The sequence below is a fragment of the Chlorocebus sabaeus genome, chromosome 13 (genome assembly GCF_047675955.1).
Source record: "Chlorocebus sabaeus isolate Y175 chromosome 13, mChlSab1.0.hap1, whole genome shotgun sequence".
Taxonomy (NCBI): Eukaryota; Metazoa; Chordata; class Mammalia; order Primates; family Cercopithecidae; genus Chlorocebus; species Chlorocebus sabaeus.
Window position 1 is genome coordinate 10,900,377 of NC_132916.1, and position 25,157 is coordinate 10,925,533.

Consider the following 25,157-nt stretch of genomic DNA (forward strand, 5'->3'; position numbering starts at 1 on the left):
GTTGCCGCCGCCTCTTTTTCCTTCCCGCCGTGCCCCGCGGCCTGGCCGGGGCAGCCGGGAAGCGGGTAGGGCGGTGTTACCCAGCAGCTCCTGGGGCATCGCTCGGGTACCCTCCACGCCGTCGCAGCCACTGTTGTGGTCGCCGGTCAGCCGAGGGACCGCGATACTGGTTGCCCGCGTTGTGAGCAGAATTCAACGTGTATCGCTGCCGCGAAGATGGAGGGGCCTTTGTCCGTGTTCGGTGACCGCAGCACTGGGGAAGCGATCCGCTCCCAGAACGGTAAGGGAGGGCCGGGCCTGGGTCGGGCTCGCGGGCTGGGAGGGCCGAGTCCCATCGCGACCGGACCCGGGCTGACCGCTTCGTGCCTCTCTTCCTTTACCTCTGCAGAAAGGGCCTCGAGGCCCCGCAGCCGGACCCGGCCCACCCGCCGTTCTCTGGGGCAGGGCGTTGTCGACCCCTCTCCCCACAGCGGGGAGGAGCCCCGGAGCGCGCAGCAGGGTTTTGAGACCGGCACCGCGTGGATGTGGTGTCCGGGGCGGCGCTGGAAACGCGCCGCCTTCCGCGGGAAAGCGGGCCTCCCGGACTTGCACGTGCGGGCCACGCCTCGTATCCTCTTTTGTTTCAGGGCGGCCCCCTGAGCGTCCCTGTTAAACGCCGGGTTTCGTTTCAGGACCATTTACCAGAAAAAGTAGGTTCATCCGCGCCCCTGCGGATGAGCCCAGTGCCCTTTCCGCCCGTAGCTGTAGTCGGGGTCGGGCGCCCGGCGTCCGGCTCTCTCTCGGTTAATAGCATCTTAAAGTAGAGTTAGCACAGGAAACGCCACTGGAGTGCAGTTGACCCCAGGAGACGGCAGCGACAACTTAGCAGAGCGTTTGCTGTCGGGCCTTTGTATACCTACAGAGCGCACTGGTTTTTGATAGATTCGTAATTTTTTTTCGTAAACAAATCTGAAAGTACCTTCCCCGTTGGCTACCGATTTCTCTCCTCACAGATAAAAAGAGTTTTAATGAGCAAAAAACTTGCAGGATCAAGGCTGGCATAGCTGTACGAAGTGGCAGAGCATGAAATTGTGGTTATTACTTTTTTTCTCCCGCCATCAGATTCCACTCCCTCATCAAAGCTGTGCCAAATAGGCTCGCTTTATTTAGGGACAGGGTGCCACTTGTCGCCCAGACGGGAGTGCCAGCATAGCTCACTGCAGTCTCCAAGCACAGGCCCGCGCCACCACATCCGGCTTTGTTTTTATTTTTTGTAGAAATGGGTTTCGCTATGTTGCCCAAGGGGGTCTCGAACTCCTGGCATCAAGCTATCCTCCTGCCTCAGCGTCTCAGTGTTGGGATTACAGATGTGAGCCACAGTGTCCGCCCCATTTAGGTTCCTAGTAGGTGGTTTTTAAATAATTAACGCAGATTTGTAGATTTGGGAAATACAGGGGTTGTTGGATGTCATTTACCTTTAGGCTGAAATTACTGTCTTTCAGAATTGTGGATTCTTATTTCTTGTTTATTTGTGTTTTTAATTGTCTACAGTTATGGCTGCAGCTTCGATTGCCAATATTGTAAAAAGTTCTCTTGGTCCTGTTGGCTTGGATAAAATGCTGGTGGATGATATCGGTGTAAGTACACGTTAACTGTTGTGTTAGTTGCCTTAAAGTAAAACTATTTTCAGTGTTTTGCTGTGTTCATTCTTTGATTTTATCAGAATCCAGGTACTGGAAGGTGATATTAAAGGTGAATGTATTATAATGGGGCTGTGTTGATTTCTATGAGTGGTTCATATTTTTTCCTGCTAATTTCTTAGGATGTGACCATTACTAACGATGGTGCAACCATCCTCAAGTTACTGGAAGTTGAACATCCTGCAGCTAAAGTTCTTTGTGAGCTGGCTGATCTGCAAGACAAAGAAGTTGGAGATGGAACTACATCAGTGGTAGGTAGACTGGCTAAAGAATGATCATTTTTCTAAAAACAACCGACTTTCAGAAAGTTGAAGCCATAAGTGGGTCATTTGTGCTGGGTCAGAAATAAGTTACATATTCTGAATGCCCAGATGATTGAGCAAAAAGAAAAAACAAAGTTACACATTTAAGAGGGAAAATAGGCTTCTTAGGTACAGATTCAGAAACACAATTTGTAAGTTGGTAGTTATAGCTTGTTTGTACAGTTTAAGTAGGAAAGAATTTGAGTTCATTTAACATAGCCCCATTGTTTTAAATGTTGGTATTCACAGGTTTTGAGGGCTTATTTTTCCCTTTATGGCAGTGTTCAGACATCACACAGATTTTTTTATGGTCTCTCAAAAATCTTGTTTCCTCCCGCATCACCCCTTGAGACTTGGAAAGCTCTAAAGTGTTGTAATTATTTAGAGAACAAAATGTTACCAGTTTGGGGGAGAAACAATGTTTTTGTGTTATTTTTTTAAGAGACCATGTGTAGCACAGGCTGAAGTGCTGCAGTGCTGTCATATCTCACTGCAGCCTAGAACACCTGGGCTCAAGTAATCCTCCCACCTTAGCCTCCCAGTGTGCTTGGGATTGCTGGCATATGCCACCACAACCAAATAATTAAAAATCTTTTTTTTTTTTTTTTTTTTTCTTTTTTTTCGGTAGAGACAGGGTCTCACGATGTTGCCCAGGCTGGTCTTGAGCTCCTGGCCTCAAGTGATCCTTCTCAGCCTCTGTAGTGCTGGGATTACAAGCATGAGCTGCTGCACTAAGCCTGTTTTATTTTTTAAATCCTGACAGGTAATCTCAGGAATTCAAAATGGGAGTGTGAGAAATTAATAAATACATCATGATAGGACAGTGTGATCTTTTCGAGTCAGTAAACGTGATATACAGTATAAACTTCATAGATCATCCAGCATGCTGGTATAGTAGAAACACTTGTTTGGTGAGAAAGATGTTAATTCTGGAGAAACAAGAGATAGTTTGTGGGGAACATGTATTTCTAGATTAAACTTCAGCCATGAAAGAATGGAATGTACTCCTAAAATATGAATATGATCTTTGTCTAACTTATGATAATGTGACTTAACAAGTGTAATTTTCTTCCCATAAGAAGCTGACAAGATTTTAAGTCTTCTTAGTTTAAAAGTATTTGTTACTGTTTCATATCAACTTATAAGAACTGTTTTTAATAATATAATAGCCTAATATAGGTCATATGAATAGTCAACACACGGTTTAGCTTCTATTGAGCACTCCCTCTAAAGGTAATAGGTGTGTTGTCTTTCACGATTGTATTGGGTGTACTAGTTTCTTAGAATGTTTTTCTGGCTCCTACCCAGTTTTGGCCATTTGCATTTATAATACAGTAAGACCTCACTCCACAATGTATTCGTGGAAACCGACTTTAAGAGGAAAAACGATGTATAAAAAAATAAATTTTCCTCCCCTCATCAGCGTTAACAATAAACAACTGGATTTGAGAAATTGCTGTCCGTTGTTTTGCTTAAAGTGGCACTTTCCAAGAATTTATGAGTAACATTGAGGACTTCAAGTGTTTTGTAGCATTCTTCTCCCTTCACCCCCCCAGGTTTCTAATAACCAGTTAATTCATTTCACCACCACCATTTTGGCTAATAGATGGCCATTTTAGTGTCATTTCATGTGTATTGCGCATGTTGAATATCTGGCATACTCAGATCAGTGAATGTTTTCTCAACAGGTTATTATTGCCGCAGAACTCCTAAAAAATGCAGATGAATTAGTCAAACAGAAAATTCATCCCACATCAGTTATTAGTGGCTATCGACTTGCTTGCAAGTAAGATTGTTTGCATAGAGAGAAAATTTTTTTTGATGTAATAGTTGTAAAGTGTGTTGTCTTAATGTTTTGATTAATAACTAAATTTTAATTTGAAAACATTCCATTTAAATGTTTTAGCATTTAAGTAGTAATATTTGAAGTTAAAAACTTGGTCCGGTATCTTTTTTCCCATTTGACTACCACATTTTCTCCTAATGATAGATTTTAGTGGCTATGCTTATGGGATAGATTAAACTTGCCATGATCTGAAGAGGGAGGGTTTTTTCATGTCCTCCTCCTATATGAAATGGCTGAACAGATATTACTTACGACATTTTGGCTCTGTGTTAAGCATGATGATTGCAAAGAGTTTGAGTAGTGACTTTGTAAACGTTTTTCTCCCCCACACTTTTAAACAGGGAAGCAGTGCGTTATATCAATGAAAACCTAATTGTTAACACAGATGAACTGGGAAGAGATTGCCTGATTAATGCTGCTAAGACATCCATGTCTTCCAAAATCATTGGAATGTATCCTTGTGGTTGTCAGATAAAATTTAGGCTTTTTAAAACATAGGACTTTGAGATGGTCATGGTGGTGTGTGCCTGTAGTCCCAGCTACTATGGAGGCTGAGGCAGGAGGATTAATTGAACCCAGGAGTTTCAGTCCAATGTGGGCAACGTCGCAAGACCCTGTCTTGGGAGTGGGGGTGTGTGCATAAGCGCGCGCCTGTAGTAGCAGTAGCAATCAATTTTGTGCAGTAAAATTTTAAATACCAATTTTATGCAAATTGATATCAATAGGGAGGAGTAATGCTGTATTGAAATTGCCTGTTGCTTTCCCTGCTTTTTTAGGGTGAAAAGGTAATAAAAAGCATGTCTAAAAGTGATAAGAATTGCAGATAGTGATAATGTTGTAATATTTTGGTGACGTAATGCGTGCTTCTTTAATAGGTTAGGTTACTAAAAGGAAGTCCTTTCAAATTATCCTTGATTTTTCACTTGTGTACCCTTTGTCCATTCCAAGCCTGTTACCGTCCTTAACTTTTGGCTTAGAAATGGTGATTTCTTTGCTAACATGGTGGTAGATGCTGTACTTGCTATTAAATACACAGACACAAGAGGCCAGCCACGCTATCCAGTCAATTCTGTTAATATTTTGAAAGCCCATGGGAGAAGTCAAACGGAGAGTATGCTCATCAGTGGCTATGCACTCAACTGTGTGGTGGGATCCCAGGGTAAGGTTTGGGATTTGGTTTATACAATGAGATAGCTACAGATTAAAACTAACTTTTTTTTTTCTTCGGCGGGACGCAGTGCTTCGTGCCTGTAATCCCAGCACTTTGGGAGGCCGAGGCAGGTGGATCATGAGGTCGGGAGTTTGAGACCAGCCTGTCCGATGCGGTGAAACCCCATCTCTAGTAAAAAATACAAAAATCAGCTAGGCATAGTGGCGCGTATCTGTAGTCCCAGCTACCCCAGAGACTGAGGCAGGAAAATCACTTGAACGTGGGAGGCAGAGATTGCAGTGAGCCAAGATCACACCACTGCACTCTAGCCTGGGCCACAGAGTGAGACTCCGTCTCAAAAAAAAACTAACTTGTGGATTATGTGCAGTACATCTTTTTGTAATTTAAAGCACATACAACATGTTAGAAGGAATGTGAATTAAAAGAAATTACGTGCATGTAATGCCATAAAGTTTTTCTAAGAGAAAATGTAATGAATTACAGTCTAAATTTGTGTGTTTACATACAATCAATTATGGGTACTCTTTATTATGCTTTTAAGGACAGACGTATTAACTTAATCTTATGTTCTATTGTAGGCATGCCCAAGAGAATCGTAAATGCAAAAATTGCTTGCCTTGACTTTAGCCTGCAAAAAACAAAAATGAAGCTTGGTGTACAGGTGGTCATTACAGACCCTGAAAAACTGGACCAAATTAGACAGAGGTATGTTGAAAGATTATTTTTGGGCTTTTAAGTGTGAGTGTCTTGGAGGACTTTAACATTTTTAGCCAAGTCAAACTATTTTACTTAAACTTCCAGAAAAATTAGTCTTGTGGTGTTTTTAGAGGGATTTGGGGTTATACAACCTATATGAAAATTGTCTTTTTGTGAAATTTTGATTGTATGAGTCTGTTAATATTAAAGATATAAAAGACAGGAATCTAATTTCCTCAAAGCAGTACAGAACTCAGCAGTGTGGTATTGACTGTAGCCTACTGTTTGCTAGATACTGGAGGTACAGGTGATATTAGTGGTTGAAGAGCTAATGGTGAAGGTAGTGTGACCGCTGCTATAGATTTGACTGCCTAATAGTCACTTAAAACAATAAATGGTTTAGGCTGGGCACAGTGGCTCATGCCTGTAATCGCAACACTTTGAGAGGCTGAGGTGGTAAGAATCTGAAGCCCAGGAGGTCGAGGCTGCAGTGAGCTGTGATTGGACCACTGCACTCCAACCTGGATGACAGCGAGAACCTGTCTAAAAAAAACAAACAAAAAAACCCACAATGAATAGTTTAAACAGTAGTTAAACCAAACCTACAAGAAAGCTTTGCCGAGGGTAAGAAATGTGCTCTCATCTTTTAAATCAATCTGCATGCGTATTCTTTTTTCCTTCCTTCCTGATACAACAAAGTGTCCTTTCTTCCATCAAAGCCAGTCGCTCTACAGTAAGTGTTCCAGAATCTGTTTCTTTCTGCTCTAGAGCCTTGTCTTTGATTCTTCTTTCATACCTACTAATTATGCTCTTTCCTGGAATCTTCATGTGGCTCTTTTGTCCCTTCAGGCTTCTTCGTACATCCTCCTGCTGTAGGTACTCCCTATCCTACATCCTTACAGCCAGATATCATGAGTGATTTACTACACAAAACTTTTCTGGTGCTTTTCTTCTCATCCCTTTTCAGCCCTGTTCTCCATTTGAGGGACTGCATGTTAAGGTCTCTAGTGTGAAATTCAGAAGACATTTTCAGCCTTCCTCTTACTTGACCTTTAGCAACCCTTTGATTACGTTCTTCTTGAAATGATTTGTGATACTGCTTTGTCTGGGCCACCATCTCACAATATTCTCCAGAATAGCCCCTTGTTCCCATGACTTCATGTATTATCTCTCTATGCCAGAGACTGTTTAAGCTGTTTCTCTGAGCTCCAAAGTCACACACCTCTATCTAATAGAATGCTTTTCAAGCATCTCAAAGTAAACATGTCTCTGAACTTGTGATAATACCGCAAATCTGCTCTTGACCATTTTAGTGATGGGGACTTCTCCACACAGGCAGAAAACTAGGAAATGTCCTTAACTCCTCCTTTTTACCAACACCTTTTCTCCTAATCTGTCACCAACACCACTTGATTTCTACCTCCAAATTAAATTTACCTACATTTCATTTTCTTGCCTAGACTGTTGTAGAAACACACCCAAGCTAGTCTCTTAGAGAAACTTTTCTTTCTTCTTTAATCTAAATTATATTCTTTCGTAACTTCCTGTATTTTATCTTCCTGGCGCTTACTACAGTTTTTACTGTGAGTTTATACAACTCATGAGTTGTAAGCTCTAATGGTAGAGACAGAATGATTCCATTGGCATCGTAGCCCCATCCTTAGTACAGTGTATAGCACACAGTACTTGTTCAGTAGATAAGCTGCCTTTGAGGTTGATCTGTAATTCATTTTACTTGAAAAATTATTCGAATGATCTATTCACATGGCTTCACTCATATTGTCTCTTCAAATCTGTATCTCCCATAGTTTGTGGTTTCCTTGATGTTAAGTGACTACCTTCTGGGAGCTTCATCTGAGTAACAACAGAGACTTCAAACTTAATCTTGTCCCAAACTGAACTCTGATTTCCCATCCTGCCCCCCGAACTGTTGCTATTTATTTTACTCCAGGAGTCACCCAAGCCATTAAGTTTGACTTCTGTTTAGGTTGTCTGTCAGCTTATATCTCATGTTACTATCTCCTTGTCTTAAGCCATTCAGTGCAATTTCCACATTGATACCAGGGAATCCTTTTGAAAACGCAGATAACATTATACTAGTCTTAAAATGTTAAGCTTCTTAGTATCTAGACTGTTTGGTGTAACCTACAAGGTTTTTCACTTTTCTGGTTCTATCTTCTTTTGCGCTTCCAACTCTGAACTCCTGGTGTTTTTTTGTTTTTTTTTTTTTTTTGAGAAGGAGTTTTGCGCTTGTTGCCCAGGCTGGAGTACAGTGGCACGATCTCAGCTCACTGTGACCTCTGCCTCCTGGGTTTAAGTGATTATCCTGCCTCAGTCTCCTGAGTATCTGGGATTACAGGCGCCCACCACCAGACCCGACTAATTTTTTGTATTTTTAGTAGAGAGTGTTTAATCGTGTTGGCCAGGCTAGTCTCGAACTCCTGACCTCAGGTGATCTGCCCACTTCAGCCTCCCAAAGTGCTGGGATTACAGGTGTGAGCCACTGCACTCGGCCTGGACTCCTCTTGACTTCATTATCTGCCTCCTAGGCTAAATTTATGTCTTTTATGTGCTTGTAGTCTCTGCATACCACTTCAGTGACGCTTGCCCTGGAGTGTGATTGGTAATCCCTCTCCCCACTGGATCCTTGAAGGCAGGCAGGACCTGTGTTCCCTGTTTTACCATAGTTCTCAATTAGTAATTCAAATTCAGGTTGCGTAGAGCTAAGTGGTAATTTTTAATTCCTTCTAATATTCCATGAATTGGACTAATGTAAATTCTGGTCAGAGATAACAAAGGTTAATACAATTTAGTCTATGATTATTTTGTGATAAATACTTAATGGAAGTTAAAGCTAAATTATTTTTTAAAAGTCACAGAAGGTAACTCTGGGTTACAAAAATACTTTGCAGAGAATCAGATATTACCAAGGAGAGAATTCAGAAGATCCTGGCGACTGGTGCCAATGTTATTCTAACCACTGGTGGAATTGATGATATGTGTCTGAAGTATTTTGTGGAGGCTGGTGCTATGGCAGTTAGAAGAGTTTTAAAAAGGGACCTTAAACGCATTGCGAAAGCTTCTGGAGGTATGTCTTGTGCTGGCTGTCACGTAAAAGACTTTCATTATACCTGACCCCATCAAAGGTCTTTTTACATTGGAATATTGATAAGAAACAGCTTCAAAAACGTTTATATCCTCTTAATGCTTTGTGCTGCCAACACATTTATAGAGCCATTTTTCATGTAACTGGAGAAATTCATTAAGTTTGTTGGAAATTCATGAACTGAATTTGTTCACTTCACAAATGACATAGTTCTATCTTAGGATAAAAGGAGTTAGTGTGTGCTGCCTAACTAAATTCTAAACTTGTAATATAGCACTTTTATCACAAATGCTACTGAGTCTAAAGGATATTAAAATCACGAAAGAGCGATACTTACAGATCCCTTGTAACTCTTAATAGCAACTATTCTGTCAACCCTGGCCAATTTGGAAGGTGAAGAAACTTTTGAAGCTGCAATGTTGGGACAGGCAGAAGAAGTGGTACAGGAGAGAATTTGTGATGATGAGCTGATCTTAATCAAAAAGTAAGAGCTACTTTCTAAAATTGTAAAGTTATACAGATTTTGTTAAGTAAAAGTAGGTTTTCTTCCCATTTATTTGCTGCTTGTAGTCTCACAGTGATACGAGCAGTTATACGCGTGGGATAAAATAACATTGGGTCACTGTGAATTGAGATGAAGTAACCATTTTCATCTCTTCTGCATAGACTAGACATTGTTTCTGTATAGTGTATCTAAATATCCTGTGTAGGCAGGACTTAAGGGCACTTTATGTAGACTTATTAAAATGCCTTTTTTGGAGAAATTGATGGTGTTGGAAAAAAAAACATTTAAAAAATGCTGTTACAAGAATTTCACTTTTTTTTTTGAACAGCACTAAGGCTCGTACATCTGCATCGATTATCTTACGTGGGGCAAATGATTTCATGTGTGATGAGATGGAGCGCTCTTTACATGATGCACTTTGTGTAGTGAAGAGAGTTTTGGAGTCAAAATCCGTGGTTCCCGGTGGAGGTGCTGTAGAAGCAGCCCTTTCCATATACCTTGAAAACTATGCAACCAGCATGGTAAGAACAGTTATTCCTTGTCTTAGAGGCCCGAGAGCAGTAGCTGTGGGCTTTAATTTTTTTTCCCTTTTGTGAAGTCACCTAACTGTCTTTTTTCCTAGGGGTCTCGGGAACAGCTTGCTATTGCAGAGTTTGCAAGATCACTTCTTGTTATTCCCAATACACTAGCAGTTAATGCTGCCCAGGACTCCACAGATCTGGTTGCAAAATTAAGAGCTTTTCATAATGAGGCTCAGGTTAACCCAGAACGTAAAAATCTAAAATGGTAAGCATACAATTTCCCTCTTTTTAGACATCTTTTTAGCCCTTTGTTAACCTCTGCAAAACAGTTTCCATTAAAAAGGATAGTAGTCAGTTACATGTCAGCAAACATAAATAACAGACTTGTCAACTACTTAACATGAAAAACTTCACAGCAAGCATTTGTTGTTAGTCACTGTAATTCAAGGGATAATGACTAATTATTAGCACTGGTGTGCCTTAGTTAACAACTCTGATTGCTAATCTCTCCCTGCTGCTTTGGGTAGAAAGACAACCTACAAGATCTCGAGTCTGACTTAAAAATCAAGCTTAATACTTGAATGAAATGCTGGAGTTAATGGGTCACCTAATTAAGTTGTAAGCGGCCATTTTAATAGTTCTTTTTTAATTGCAGGATTGGTCTTGATTTGAGCAATGGTAAACCTCGAGACAACAAACAAGCAGGGGTGTTTGAACCAACCATAGTTAAAGTTAAGAGTTTGAAATTTGCAACAGAAGCTGCAATTACCATTCTTCGAATTGATGATCTTATTAAATTACATCCAGAAAGTAAAGATGATAAACATGGAAGTTATGAAGATGCTGTTCACTCTGGAGCCCTTAATGATTGATCTGATGTCTCTTTTATTTATAACAATGTTAAATGCAATTGTCTTGTACCTTGACTTAAGTATTACACATTAAAGTACAACAAGCTGTAAACTTGGGTTTTTGTGATATAGGAAATGGTTTCCATCTGTGTTTTGGTCCTCTGATTTCACATATAACAACCTAGTACTTTATTAGTTTAAAAAGAAATTGAGGTGGTTCAAAGTTTAAGCAATTCATCCTCTCTGAACACACATTGCTATTCCCATCCCACCCCCAATGCACAGGGCCGCAACACCACGAATTCCGCCTGTTCTCTCCAGTGTGTGTAACAGGGTCACAAGAATTCGACAGCCAGATGCTCCAAGAGGGTGGCCCAAGGCTATAGCCCCTCCTTCAATGTTGACCTAAGGGGGAGAAAAGATTTAGATTGTTTATTCTTCCGTGGGCACAGTTTAAAATCCTAAACTTGTCTTTTTCCTCTTAATGTATCAGCATGCTACCCTTTCAAACTCAAATTTTCATTTTAACTGTTTAGGAATAAATTTACACCTTTGTGAAAATTCATCCCTGCCTATGTTACCTTATTCTCTTAATGCCAAGTAAGCTTTTTTTTTTTTTTTTTTTTTTTTTTTAACCATGGGAAGTAACAAAATACGTGAACTCAGTCCTAGTAACTAGTATTTCTTTATTACCCACATGGCCAACACCTGGAAGATAGTATCTTAAAATAGCATTGTGAAATTCACTGGTAAGCACTCAGGGTTACTTGTGCATCTTTACCTTCTGTGGGTTTAATCCAAGTTCTTTAACTATTGCAACAGAGAGGGCTGCAAAGGCTTCATTGATTTCAAATACATCAACATCCTCCAGTGACCAACCTGCTTTTGTAACCTAGAAGACAGATTCATAGAAAAGATGTCTAAACTTGGGCAGAAAGGCCAAAACATCCTTTGTCAACACAAATATGAAATATGCTGCATGATACTGATCTCTTAATTGCTACTTTCGTTTGTTCTTAGGTTAATACAGTGACATTCTCACACATTTTTGCCTTAGTGATACCTATTCCATCCAAAAGGTTAAGGATGTGATCTAAAAGATCCCTTAGAAATTCTAAATTGTCTTAAATTTTGAACCAGTAGCATCTGTTATATGTATCTAAGGGTAATGTAACACAATCAGTTCCCCTAAAAAGCATATGATCTAAATGCTTTCAGTGGCTGGGGGTATTGGCTCACACCTGAAATCTCAACACTTCGGGAGCCTAAGGCCAGAGGATCACTTGAACTGAGAAGTTCAAAACTAGCCTGGGCAACATAGTGAGACCTTGTCTCTACAAAATTAAGAAGTTAGGCATGGTGGTGCACCTGTAGTTCAAGGTAACTTGGGAAGCTGAGGCAGGAGGAATATTTGAGCCCAGGAGTTTTGAGTCTGCAGTGAGCTGTGATGATGCCACTGCACTCCAGCCTGGGCAACAGAGCAAGACCTTGTGTCAAAAATAGAAATAAATGCTCTTGGTTACTCTGGTAGGGAAAGGTAACTACATGAATAAGCTCATTTAAGGCTAACAGGAAGACAAATTTCATAAAGGGGAACAGGGTTATACTCACAGCTTGCTTTATGGCTGGAATTGGTCCTATTCCCATAATGGAAGGCTCCACACCCACTTGGGACCAGGAAACTATTTGTGCTAAAGGTGTAAGCCCACGTTTATCAGCTTCTGACTTCTTCATAAGAACCACAGCTGCAGCACCATCATTTATTCCTGTAAAATATGAGTGACTTGATTTCTACAGTGCTTATTAACTTCAGTTACATATCTGTGTCTTTACCACCTGAAGACATGAGCTAAATGGTTTTACCTGTTGGCTGAGGCATTTACTGTAACTGAACAGACTTTATACATAGAAATCATGTTTGGCAATTATAGTGACCACAAAACTTTCCAACTAGAGAAAGTGATAGGATTATAGTAGTCAGGGCTGGGCGTGGTGGCTCACGCCTGTTATCCCAGCACTTTGGGAGGTGGGGGAGAATGGATCACCCGAAGTCAGGAGTTTGAGACCAGCCTGGCCAATATGGTGAAACCTGTCTCTACTGAAAATAGAAAAATTAGCCAGTGTGGTGGCGTGCGCCTGTAGTCCCAGCCACTCAGGAGGCTGAGACAGGAGAATTGCTTGATCCTGGGAGGCTGACGTTGCAGTGAGCCAAGATTGTGCAACTGCACTCCAGCCTGGGTGACAGAGCAAGACTCCATCTCCAAAAAAAAAAAAGAAAAAAAAATTATATATATAAAAAAAAAAAAAAAAACAGCAGTTGGGGAGGAGAGATCTCTGACAGGAAATGGAAGAATAAGCCTGGGCCTCACAAGTATTGGGAGTTTCTGGTACTGGAAAAATACAAAGGTAGATAAACTTAAGTTCCCTAATTTACTTCTTCATTTGCAAGTCTAGTTGGGATGTCAAGAAACCAAATTAATTCTTTCAGTATAGGTTAAGTCAGTGATCAAATACAGAGAAATGATACGTTTCCTTAAACTGTTTTAAGAATAATTTTGCATATAAATATGAGTTGGGTGTGGTGGCTCATGCCTGTAGTCCCCCAGCTACTTGGGAGGTTAAGGCAGGGGCTCACTTGAGCCCAGCCAGGAGTTTGAGACTGCGAGTGAGCAAAGATCATATTGCTGCACTCCAGCCTGGCTGGCAGAGTGAGTCCCTGTCTCAAAAAAACAGTACTTTTGTATATAAATACAGAGAAAAATATTCACTTGGTAGACCTTATAGAACGTAGTATTCCCCCAGATGAAGTATTTCCTTCAGAAAATCTAACCTGAAGCATTGGCTGGGGTGACGGTTCCTGTTCCATCAGTAAGAAAGTAAGGCTTTAGCTTGGACATGTCTTCTATGTTGCTCCCATGGCGAGGAAACTCATCTGTTTTAACTTCAATAAGACCTAAACAAAGGAAAACCAATTACTCAAGATTAGTCCAGGGACAGAAGTGTGCTGGGAATGGTGGGTTTCTCTGACCTGACATGAAACAGGATTCATATTTAGCAGAAAAGTTTTAATATATAACCACTTTGATTACAACAGGAGGAAAGTACACACAAGAATTATTGTACATGAAAACAATGTATGAGTATGTCCTTATAAGACACCTGTGTTTTCCAAATCCATAGGCCTTCCTGAGGAAAGTAGCTACCAGGGACCTGTTTGTGCCAAATTCTGCTATGGTTTGGGTCATAGTACTTGACTAGTTACAAGTGAGTGGATCAGGGAGTCTCAAAGTCAATCCTGCACTGCTGGCTGGACATAAGAGATGTCAGTTATCAATAAGGGAGCTTGATGGAAGCACTCTGTATTAGGAAATAGCAAGTGACCCCAAAAGATCCACCCTTTAGAAATGGGAAAGGGAGATCACACAGAAGCAGCAAGAAGTAATGGGTGTCCACTTCTGAGGAGGTTGAGCCTACACAGGAAACAGGTCAGCTGGTGCCTCCTAACAACCATGAGCCAGTGCTCCAGTGTCTCATGAAACCTGCTGTATGTGCACAGCAGTCATGGACACTCTGGAACCAAGGGTGCCTGAGTGCTGACACAGTTCCCATGTTACTGTGTCCTGTAAACCCAGCATACCCCCTCCCTACCTTCATGTATCCAGGACATATCTTTGCAACCTGAAAAATATAACTAAGATATAATTTCTAAAGATACCTACATATTACTCTTTTAGATGTTACTCTTACCTATAAATAGGTTGATGTTTAATTAAACCATTATGATATACTCACCTTTTCTAGATGACACCAAAACTGGTACAATCTCTTTGTCAAAATGGCCAGCTTTCTGTGCATTCTCTGTCCTATTCTGAGACAGAACTGCAACTTTGTCCTGATCTTCTCTACTCACTTGCCATTTTTTGGCTACATTTTCAGCTGGGAAAGGAGAAAAAGAGCAAAAAACCAACATTTTCATGAACTGGCATTTGATAGATCAAGTTGCCCATATTTGACCAAGCACTGACTGACCACACATGCTAGCAGGCTCATGGTGGCCTGTGCAATGCTCTGTGTGGGGTGGCCCTGCCTGCCACCGACAGTGGGTCTAGAAGTGTTGCGGAGACTCTCAGGAGTCATACTTCTCTCCTTCCCTTTCTATATAATTGTAAACTTAACAGACATTTCCTTCACCTAGAGTCACCAGGTATATTTCCCCTCCATTTGCTTTAACATTTTCTTTCTGAACCATTTGAGAGAAAGTTGGAGATACAATGCCTTTTTACTCTTAAATTTTAATTTCAGTGTATACTTCCCCAAAACAAGGCCACTTTTTTACATAAGCACAGTTATAAAACTCAGGAAATTGGGCGAAGTGTGGTGGGTCACACCTGTAATCCCAGCACTTTGGGAGGCTGAGGCAGTAGGATCACTTGAGCCCAGGAGTTTGAGACCAGCCTGGGCACGGTGAGACTCTGTCTCCATTAAAAATAAACTTATCTGGGCACGGTGTGTGTGCCATGTAGCTAGCAGTCCCAGCTGCTTGGGAGGCTAAGGCAGGAGGATCACTTGGGCCTAGGAGTTCAAAGCTGCAGCAAGCCATGATTGCGCCTCTGTACTCCAGCCTGGGTGACCCCGTCTCACAAAACAAAACAAAAATCAGGAAATTTAACATGAATCAAACACTATTATCTAATCTTTGGTCCACATTCAAATTTCACCTATTATCCCAGTAATGTCCTTCTAGCTCCTTTATTTGTTCAGTCCAGGAGCCAATAAAGAAGCATGCATTGTACTCAACTACCAATCTCTCTAGTTTGCTTTTATCTGTAACAGTTCTTCAGACTATGCTTCCTAAGCTTGATATTTTTGAAGAACATGGACCAGTTCTTTTGTTAAGGATATCAATTTTGATTTGTCTGATGTTTCCTCAGGATTACATTAAGATTCTGCCAAAAGGGAGGTATACCACTGAATGATAGTATGCTTTTTCTCAGTGAATCTTTTTTTTTTTTTTTTTTTTTTTTGAGACGGAGTCTGGCTCTGTCACCCAGGCTGGAGTGCAGTGGCGCGATCTCCACTCACTGCAAGCTCCACCTCCCGGGTTCATGCCATTCTCCTGCCTCAGCCTCCTGAGTAGCTGGGACTACAGGCGCCCGCCACCAGGCCTGGCTAATTTTTTTATTTTTAGTAGAGACAGGGTTTCACCGTGTTAGCCAGGATGGTCTTGATCTCCTGACCTCGTGATCTGCCCGTCTCGGCCTCCCAAAGTGCTGGGATTACAGGCTTAAGCCCCACGCCTGGCCTTCTCAGTGAATCTTATTAGGACATAAATGACAATCAGTTTATCCCAGGTGATGTCATCTTTGATCACTTGGTTAAAACAGTTTGGTATTCACCAGGTTTCTAGCTTTTAAAGGTACCATTTTTTCATTTATAAGTAATCAATAATTTATGGGAGGCTCTTTTTAGATTATCAAAATATATTCTTCCCCATCATATTTTCACCCACTAGTTTTAGCATTCATTTATGATTTTCTAACTCCAACATTCCTTCTATTGGTAAGGTATTAATTGCATTTTACCATAAAAAAAAGCTGTTCCTTTTCTCCTATTTATTCAGTTATTTATATCAGGATGGACTCATACATTTTCATTTTATTGAATAAGTTATAACTCATTACTATCATTACTTACTTTGATGCTGAAATTGTTCAAAACTTGGGCAGTTATAACCCATTAGTATCATTACTTACTTGCATGCTCAAATTGTTCAAAATTTGGGCAGTTATAACCCGTTACTATCATTACTGACTTTGATGTTCACATTGTTCAAAATTCCACTACAGGAAAGTGGAAGCCCTGTAGGCCGCCTCCTGTGTACTTTCGACATGTCCCCGAGCATGTCCTTAATTTTTTAGCATTTTTTTCCCAGCCTTGGAAAGTTTGGTCATTTCTCCAAACAACCTTAGTTCCTTTTAGTGGAGAAATGTTTTTAGAAGATCTGGGGGTCAGGACCGCTTGTGGTGAATGGTTTGTCATTGTTTCTAGGTCTCTTCAGTGGAAACTTCCATATGTGTAATTTATCATTTTACATATGCACACACACTCACCTTGAGTTCATACTGCATTTTGAGTTCTCCAAAATGCAACCGCACACCACAAGCTACATTCTTCTCTCTTTCCACATTTGTAACTCTCTTCTACAAATGTGAGAATTGATCAGGTGTGGTGGGTCACACCTGTAATCCTAGCACTTTGGGAGCCTGAGGCAGGAGGATCCCTTGAGCTCAGGAGTTTGAGGCCAGCCTGGGCAACATGGTGAAACCCTATTTCTACAAAAAGTACAAAAAATTAGCCAGGCATGGTGGTGTGCACCTGTGGTCCCAGCTACTCAGGAGGCTGAGGTGGCTCAGGGGGTTGCAGTGAGCCAACATTGAGCAACTGCACTTCAATCTGGGTGACAGAGTGAGACCCCTGTCTCCACCAAAAAATAAAAAAGTTATTGCTTTGCGTTCCATGTCTTGTCTTTACTTACCAAGCTATTCTTCCTCTTTTTTTTTTTTTTTTGGATGAGGACTCACTATGTTGACCAGGCTGGAGTGTAGCAGCTAACAGGCAAAATCATAGTATACTACACAACCTCAAACTGCTGGCCTCAAGTGATCCTCCCACCACAGCCTCCCTAGTAGCTGGGACTATAGGCACCTGCCACTGCACCCTATAAAAGCTATCATCTATAAAATCTCCAGTTCACCTCTCCCTTGCAGCTCTTTTCTACTAGGCCTTATAAGCTGTTATCTACAAGTTTAGTATTTGATCAAAGACTTAAGGGGACCCTTCTGCAGATTTCTGGGGTTCTTTTTTCTTCTCCCCCTTATTCTGCCCCACAAACTCCAGCCATCTCAGAAGCCTCAAATTCTCTGCCTCTTCAGATCACTGAGACCACTGTTCCCAGCTTAGGCTCTGCCTCTCCATAAGTTTGGGAAGTGTCCCAGGTAGAGACAGTGACAGTGGGGTTTTCCTTTCTCTCAAGATCTCAGTCTTACATGAGTATTAGTCAAAACCTGAAAGCAGTGGCTTCATATATTTTCACAAATTTTATGCTTGTTTATAGTAGGAAGTCTGATCTTTGTCAATTCCTCCATCATGACCTGAGCTTTTTTTTTTTTTTTTTTTTTCTCTAAACGAGCAATTTATTTTCTCACAGTTCTGGAGGCTGGAAGAGTACAATTCAATCCACAGTACACCTTGGAAAGGGCTCGGGATCAGCATTTTTAATGACCATCTCTAGTTATGGTTGAGGCAGTTGGTCACACAGTATCTTTCATGGTCTGCTTTTGTTCTCATAGCCTTCTCTGTTGTGGCTCTAAATTGAGAAGTGGTCAAGATGCCTTGAGCTTCTCACTGCTTCCCATATCTCTAAGCCCTTCCTTCCTTCCTTGCATTCATGCACACAGTTCCCTCTTCTTGGAATCTTGTACTTTTCTCCATTACCTTTTTCATATATTTATGTTACATAGAACCAGAACCATTGCTGCAAACATTTGAGCAAGGTGCTTAAGTTCTCAGGGTTTGATTCTTTAACTCTAAAATGTCTATTCTGTTTCCTAACTTTTATATGTATACTAAAGAAATGAGTTCTTTTGATTTCCCAGTTGCTTTGCCATTAAACCTAGACCACAGGACCCTTCAACATGAATGACCAATAACCCAACTGTATAGTACAAAAAATACAGTTAGGTATCAAAAAAAACCAAAACCAAAACCAAAAACAAAAACTGGTTTATCTCTGTTACTACCTCTCACTATTTGTGGGCCCTGTTCCTTCATTTGGTAAAATGAGGGGGTGATCCAGAAGAACTCTGAGGTACTTCCCACTTCTAACATTCTCTGATTATCAAGGGTTCACAAAGAAGAGAATACTCACTTCACTTCAGTTAATCAAAGAAGAGATACAAAAATCCTTAAGACAGTCTCTGGCAATAAGGACAAAGGCACCTAAGAAGCATATTATTATATGGTCTTTTAACCTTTTTAAAGTGAATATAGTTTCAGCTATGTCTGCCTTACCTGTAATACCCATATGATAGTTGTGAAATGCATCTGTAAGACCATCACAGAGTATACTGTCAGTCAGCGGCATCTCACCTATCTTTACTCCTGTTCTCAAGTGAGCCAAGTGAGGAGCCTAGAAGTCAGAAATAAAAATGGATTTAGGCTTAGTTGTAATTAGTCTTTTCCCCAGAACACAACTCAAAACTATCTAATATTTCCTAAGTCTTCATCTAGGCCCCTTTGCAGCCCTTCTCCCCAGTTCCAGGTTCTTAGCCAGGCCAGGGTCTACAGACCCCTGGAATTAGCAGACTTCATCTTTCCTGTTGTTGGGAACCATTAGTCTCCTACCTACCCATCTCCAGTTCTCCCTCAAAACTACCCATTCTGTGTCCTGTTTCCTTAAGAGTCCCATTTATTCTTTCCATCGAGGCAGTTAATTATCGGTTAAATGAAGAAACCTTCTAAGGGCTTAAGTAAAGCCAGCAATGCGTTACCCGTTTTAATGGATGATATGATATCTACAGTGAGAATAACCAGGCTGCCTAACTAAATGATGGGGAGGGATTTCTGAGTAGCGGCCAGTCTTAACTCTCACCAACTCAATCGCAGGTATATTAGAATGGAAAGAGTTATTGATGGGACTTACAGTTGGGAGAGTTGTATTTGAATGCTGGCTCTAGGCCTCAGTTTCCTAACCTGTAAACTGGGAATGATATCATCTACCCTATATGGGGATGTTGTGAATACATGTACAAGAGCACCTGGTAAAGTGCTACACAGATGTCAGTGTCATCCCATTAAAATCATTCCGATGATTTTTGCTACCTGCCTCCTCCTGAACCTCAGCAATGGCTGGGCTGAATCAGCTTCTATCTAGGGAATGTGCTGCTCAGCCCCTGAGCTGCCTCAGTAGGACGGAGGGAATATACTTTTTCTTTCAACTGCTATGCCAGTTTGAGGTATGGAACTTGGTGAAACAAATCGTGCCTGGCAAACGTACTGGAGAAGGGCACCAAGAAGGTAAGTGGCAACATTTGTGTTTTGCCTTTTACTCACAATGGGAAAGAAATTTAAAACCAAGGACATCAGGCAACTCATATTATGAATTTAATTCAGAAACTATTATATGCTTCATTAATAGTTTAGAAAAAGTATATTGGATTCCAATCACACTGGTTGATACACTTTTTCATCAACCTAGATTTCCCACCCACACTGAAGAATAATTCACATCAAGTAAGGATCAAGGTTGTCATTTCCGTGCATTTGTTCACTGGTTCCAGCTTTGATATGCATCAGTTTACTCTGTTCTGGCACAGACATGAGTTTCTTGGCATGAGGTCAGTGAAAGCCATCTCATCAGAGAGGCCTTACCTTGCTCATATTTTCCATGCCTCCGGCAACCACAATGCTGGAGTCTCCTATCGCTATTGACTGGGCTGCAAGGCACACAGCTTTTAGGCCTGACCCACAGATCATCTGGCAGCTCCATGCTGGCACAGAGTAGGGAATTCCTGCACCCACACTGGCTTGTCTAACAGGATTCTGCCCACAGCCTAGAAAGAGGAACACAGAGGAACACAGAGAACTCTTAGCAATCAGGGAGAAAGACAAAATGTCACAGTGAAAGTGTGTGTAAAATTACCAGTTGGGTTACCTGCCACTTCTGAAAGCCTACAGGTCAGGTAAGTGCCCACTGGAGGCAAAAAGGCCTGTCTACAATCTCCACCTGTCATACTCTAGCCCTTGAATATATACTGTCTTGTGCTGCTCTGTAGGTATTTCATAGATATAAGCTTTCTCCTCCATAAAGAAGTCATTAATACCTTAAGAAAGAGGTGTCATCCTCATCTTTTGATAGGGTTTAAATAGCCAGGCGCGGTGGCTCACGCCTGTAATCCTAGCACTTTGGGAGGCCAAGGAGGGCAGATCACCTGAGGTCGGGAGTTCAAGACCAGCCTGACCAACATGGAGAAACTCTGTTTCTACTAAAAATACAAAATTAGCCAGGCGTGGTGGCGCATGCCTTTAATCTCAGTTACTTGGGAGGCTGAGGCAGGAGAATTGCTTGAACCCAGTAGGCGGAGGTTGTGGTGAGCCGAGATTGCGCCACTGCACTCCAACCTGGGCAACAAGACTGAAACTCCGTCTTAAAAAAAGGAAAAAAAAAAAAAAAAAAAAAGATAGGGCTTAAATAAGCATTATCAAACCTATGTCTAATAAACACAGGATATAACCTAGGCATTATCAGTGTTTTTAACTAGCGCCATTTGCTCCCAGGATCATGGCTTAAGACACTTAAGAAGAAGAGGTTACTTAAAAAGGAAAACCTTTGACAATAAGCAGTTCTGTTCTTGCTTAGTATCCACCACACTATGCTTAAATGGTTATATAACAAGATATATACAAACTCAGAATTCACAAATACCTTTTTTTTCTTATTCTGAGTACTGAAACACAAATACCTTTTTATAATTCAACTACGGGACTTCCTTTAGTTGGGAAAAATACATAATTTACTTAAAGTAGCACAGAATAGAATGGAGTTAAAAGTTTCAAATATTCTCAATCACTATTGTCTGTTATCAGAGTCAACGGTAAATGTCTATACAGTGATTACTCTATTCCAAGTTTCAGATATATTCATACCTACCACCCATCCTTGGTGAGTTTGTGGGGAAGAACTAGCAAATAAGTCACTGACAAAAACTTAGAGATTATATTCATCACAATGTTATAAATCTGGGATTAGGCTGGAAACTAAAAACAGGTAAGGTTACTTGAGACTGAAAATATATGCAGGATCATATATATATTAAAAAGACAGGCCGGGCGCAGTGCCTCAGGCTGGGAGCAGTGGCTCACGCCTGTAATCCCAGCACCTTGGGAGGCCAACCGGGGCAGATTACTTGAGGTCAGGAGTTCGAAACCAGCCTGGCCAACATGGTGAAACCCGTCTCTACTACAAATACAAAAATTAGCTGGGCATGGTGGTAAGTGCCTGTAATCCCAGCTACTCAGGAGGCTGAGGCAAGAGAACTGTTTGAACCTGAGAGACGGAGGTTGCAGTGAGCTAAGATCGTACGGCTACACTCCACCAGCTTAGGCAACAGAGTGTGACTCCATCTCAAAAAAAAAAAAAAAAAATGAGGTGCTAACATAATTAATAATGCTAGCATTTAGCATACTATGAGCTTCATGAGAATGAGAATTTCTGTCTGATATGAGCATCGCTTATCTCCAGCTGCTAAAATAGTGCCTGGCACAAAGTAGGTGCTCAATAAACATTTGTTACATGATTATAGAAGGTATCTGGCTTAAGGAATAAGACCGATCTAAGTTCAAGTGCTAGCTCCACTTCAAACTGTGACCCTGGTAAGTCATTTAACCTCTCAAACTCTCATTTATTCATTTGTAAAATGAAGCTAATAGGATATAACAGACTTGTGGGGAAGATTAAATGAGGTAATGAAAGGAAAGCACTTAGTGCTTTAAAAGCCTTAAACTTAGTAGACATGCACCGGTAGTCCCAGTTAGTTCAGAAGTTCAAGGCCATGGTGCACCATGATTGTGCCTGTGAACAGCCACTGCACGCGTGCCTTGGCAACAGACAGAGACTCCACTTCTACAAAAAATTTTTAAAAATTAACCAGGCATGGTGGCCTGCTCTTGTAATCCCAGCTATTCCAGAGGCTCAGGTGGGAGGATACCTTGAGTCCAGGAGTTTGAGGTTATAGTGGGCTCTGATTTATTACATCACTGCATTCCAGCCTGAATGACAGAGTAAGACCCTGTCTCTTTAAATAATAATATTAATTAATTAATTAGGAGTGTTGAAACCCAAAGAATCAGAAGATGGGGGCACTCTCAGGACTCAGTTATATTCCTCTAGGGAGTATTATGCCCCATTTGCAAGGGGCATGATGTGGCACCTGTTTTCCAAGCTCAGAACTGAGTTCTAAGAGGCGCAGGGAACTTACCTGTATTGGTGGAGCCATACTCCCAGCACTAAGCACAATATGGGGCACACAGGAGGAACTGAATAAGTTTTTGGTGAATGAGTGACACTCTGAGGTAATAAGGAGGAGCAGGCATACTTTCCTATGCATCAGGCTGGCCCTGTTTGTTTTTTTTTTTTGAGACAGAGTCTCACTGTGTCGCCTAGACTGGAGTGCAGGGGCACAATCTCAGCTCAGTGCAAGCTCTGCCTCCCGGGTTCACCCCATTCTCCTGCCTCAGCCTCCCGAGTAGCTGGGACTACAGGCGCCCACCACCATGCCCGGCTAAATTTTTGTAGTTTTAGTAGACACGGGGTTTCACCGTGTTAGCCAGGATGGTCTTGATCTCCTGACCTCGTGGTCCACCCGCCTTGGCCTCCCAGAGTGCTGGGATTACAGGCGTGAGCCACCATGCCTGGCTGGCCCTGCGTCTTAAGAATGAAAAGGCAGTATAGGTCAGTGGTCTAAGTTCATTCACAAAAAGCATACTAATGAAGTGAAGTCTTTTTGTTTGTTTAGAGAAAGGGTCTCAGTCTGTCACCCAGGATGGAATGCAGTGAGTGACACAATCACTGCAGCTTCAAACTCCTGGGCTCAAGTGATCCTCCCACCTCAGCCTCTCCAGTAGCTGGGAGGCACAGACCATCATGCCTGGCTAATTATTTTATTTTTTGTAGAGACAGGGTCTTGCTTTGTTGCCCAGGCTGATCTCAAACTTCTGGCCTCAAGTGATCCTTCCTCCTCGGCCTCCCAAAGTGCTGGGATTACAGGGGGGAGCCACCCTGCCTGGCCAAGAAGTTGAGTCTCAAACTGGATAGAAGCTACTGACAGGGCTGGAAGAAGGGGACACAAGAGGAATCTTAACAGAGGGAACTCTGAGCAAAAGCATGGAGGCAAGAACTTGAGTGAGAGTGTGTGTGTGTGTGTGTGTGTGTGTGTGTGTGTGTGTGTGCGTGTGCGCGTGTTTATGGGCTGTTTCTAATAAGCTTGACTTCTCCTGGAATCACTGAGAGTTACCTGCTGCCAAAACATGTCCAAAGATGACCTCAGACACATCTTCTGGAACCACAGTGGCCCTTTTCAAGACTTCTTTGATGACAGTTGCGCCCAGGTCCTGGACAGGAACAGTAGCTAAGGCACCATTGAAGGAACCTGCAGTAGAAAGGCGGAGAGCGCGGACATCACAAACCTGTGGGTAATGTAGAAACCACCCAGGAGCAGCGGGGCCTCATGACACTGTTTGGCAAGGCCACCGCGAGGAGGCAGTGCCCCTCCTCCCACATGTTCCCACACCTGCTGGTCTGAGCAAAGGTCAAGGTGGGTGCCAGGACTCGCAGTGGCCGAGGGCCAGACAAGCGACCTTCGAAACGGCCTAGGGACGCCGCTGTAACCCTTCTATTTCCCCAAATCCGAAGGACTGGATGCGGCCCCATGGTTCCCAAACAAAAGGAACCGGCGGATCAAGGGCTTTGAAAACCATGTGGCACGAAGGAGACGAGGTCGCGACTTCCAGCCATTGTGTGACAGCCCGACCCCAGTCCAAAGCCCGGCTCAGACCACCTAGCAGTTCCGCCCCTGCCACAGGCATTACCGATGGCGCCTCCCGGAGTCGGCCAATCAGGGGACCCGCAGAAGAACGCCTTCCTAAGCCAACCAATGGGAGACGTAGGCCACGCGATGGCTCTACCCTGGGAGCCAATCAGAGCACGAGGGACGGAGTGCGCACATCGGGAGAGGAGAAGGTGGGGCTGTCGCGCCAGGTCAGGGAACGCGGGAGGCCCGGGGTTCCAAGGATCCCGCAGGTCCTCCAGGCTTGGCCTGAGCGGCTTCCTCCACATACGCTCCTCTCCTACACAAGTCCAGCCCTCGGCGCTCCTGCCGAAGCAGCAGGCGCCTTGGACTCTGCGCGAGGCCCGCCGGCCGCTTACCTATGATGGTCCGCGCCGCCGAGACTATGACCACGGGATCTGAGCCTGCATTCATCCTGCCCACGACCGCTTCTCCTGCCGCCGTCTGCCCTGCGCTGCCTGCAAGTTAGGCAAGGCTCCTCCTCGCAGCCCACAGGCCGCGCCACGGGCGGGACCTGAAGTAGCCCCGCCCCCTGTCCCCACCTCCTCGCGCATCCCACTGTGCGCAGGCGCAAGGCCAGAGCCGGGGCTGGCCGGGGTCGAGGGGCGCAGGGCGGAAGTGAGGTTGGGATCTGGGGCTGCGGGCAGAACCGGGGACCTCGGACGCATGTGCAGAGCTTCTGAAGACCTCAGTGTTTCTAGACACCCCAGTGTTGGAGTCCCCCGTCTTGACGTTTTGGGCTTTTTTGGTTTTTTTTGTTTGTTTTTTTTTTTTTTTTTTTTTTTTTTTTTGAGACGGAGTCTTGCTCTGTAGCCCGGGCTGGAGTGCAGTGACCGGATCTCAGCTCACTGCAAGCTC

At 42.6% G+C, this 25,157-nt stretch overlaps 2 protein-coding genes and 2 non-coding genes across 5 annotated transcripts; 3 read left to right on the forward strand and 1 right to left on the reverse strand.

Moving 5' to 3' along the window:
* Positions 1–8: 8 nt before the first annotated feature.
* Positions 9–11,242, forward strand: TCP1 (t-complex 1). Its single transcript, XM_008007728.3, has 12 exons — positions 9–280; positions 1,531–1,616; positions 1,802–1,930; positions 3,670–3,767; positions 4,169–4,279; positions 4,805–4,986; positions 5,577–5,703; positions 8,607–8,782; positions 9,161–9,284; positions 9,634–9,826; positions 9,928–10,091; positions 10,482–11,242. The coding sequence occupies exons 1-12, from the start codon at positions 217–219 to the stop codon at positions 10,696–10,698; spliced, it is 1,671 nt and encodes a 556-aa protein (XP_008005919.1). The 5' UTR covers positions 9–216; the 3' UTR covers positions 10,699–11,242.
* LOC119625517 (small nucleolar RNA SNORA29) lies at positions 3,935–4,074 on the forward strand. The gene has a single exon (XR_005241710.1). It is a non-coding gene; the product is annotated as a small nucleolar RNA SNORA29 (small nucleolar RNA).
* On the forward strand, positions 9,346–9,477 carry LOC119625510 (small nucleolar RNA SNORA20). The gene has a single exon (XR_005241702.2). It is a non-coding gene; the product is annotated as a small nucleolar RNA SNORA20 (small nucleolar RNA).
* ACAT2 (acetyl-CoA acetyltransferase 2) lies at positions 10,692–24,840 on the reverse strand. 2 transcript variants are annotated; one of them, XM_008007729.3, is made up of 9 exons: positions 24,659–24,840; positions 23,748–23,882; positions 20,107–20,288; positions 18,748–18,865; positions 14,470–14,613; positions 13,508–13,630; positions 12,289–12,443; positions 11,459–11,569; positions 10,692–11,082 (listed from the first exon to the last, which is right to left on the reverse strand). In XM_008007729.3, the coding sequence occupies exons 1-9, from the start codon at positions 24,711–24,713 to the stop codon at positions 10,912–10,914; spliced, it is 1,194 nt and encodes a 397-aa protein (XP_008005920.3). In that variant the 5' UTR covers positions 24,714–24,840; the 3' UTR covers positions 10,692–10,911. The 2 variants fall into 2 exon arrangements, with proteins under 2 accessions (XP_008005920.3, XP_037857103.2); XM_038001175.2 differs by lacking the exon at positions 24,659–24,840 and adding an exon at positions 24,022–24,242.
* Positions 24,841–25,157: the final 317 nt, after the last annotated feature.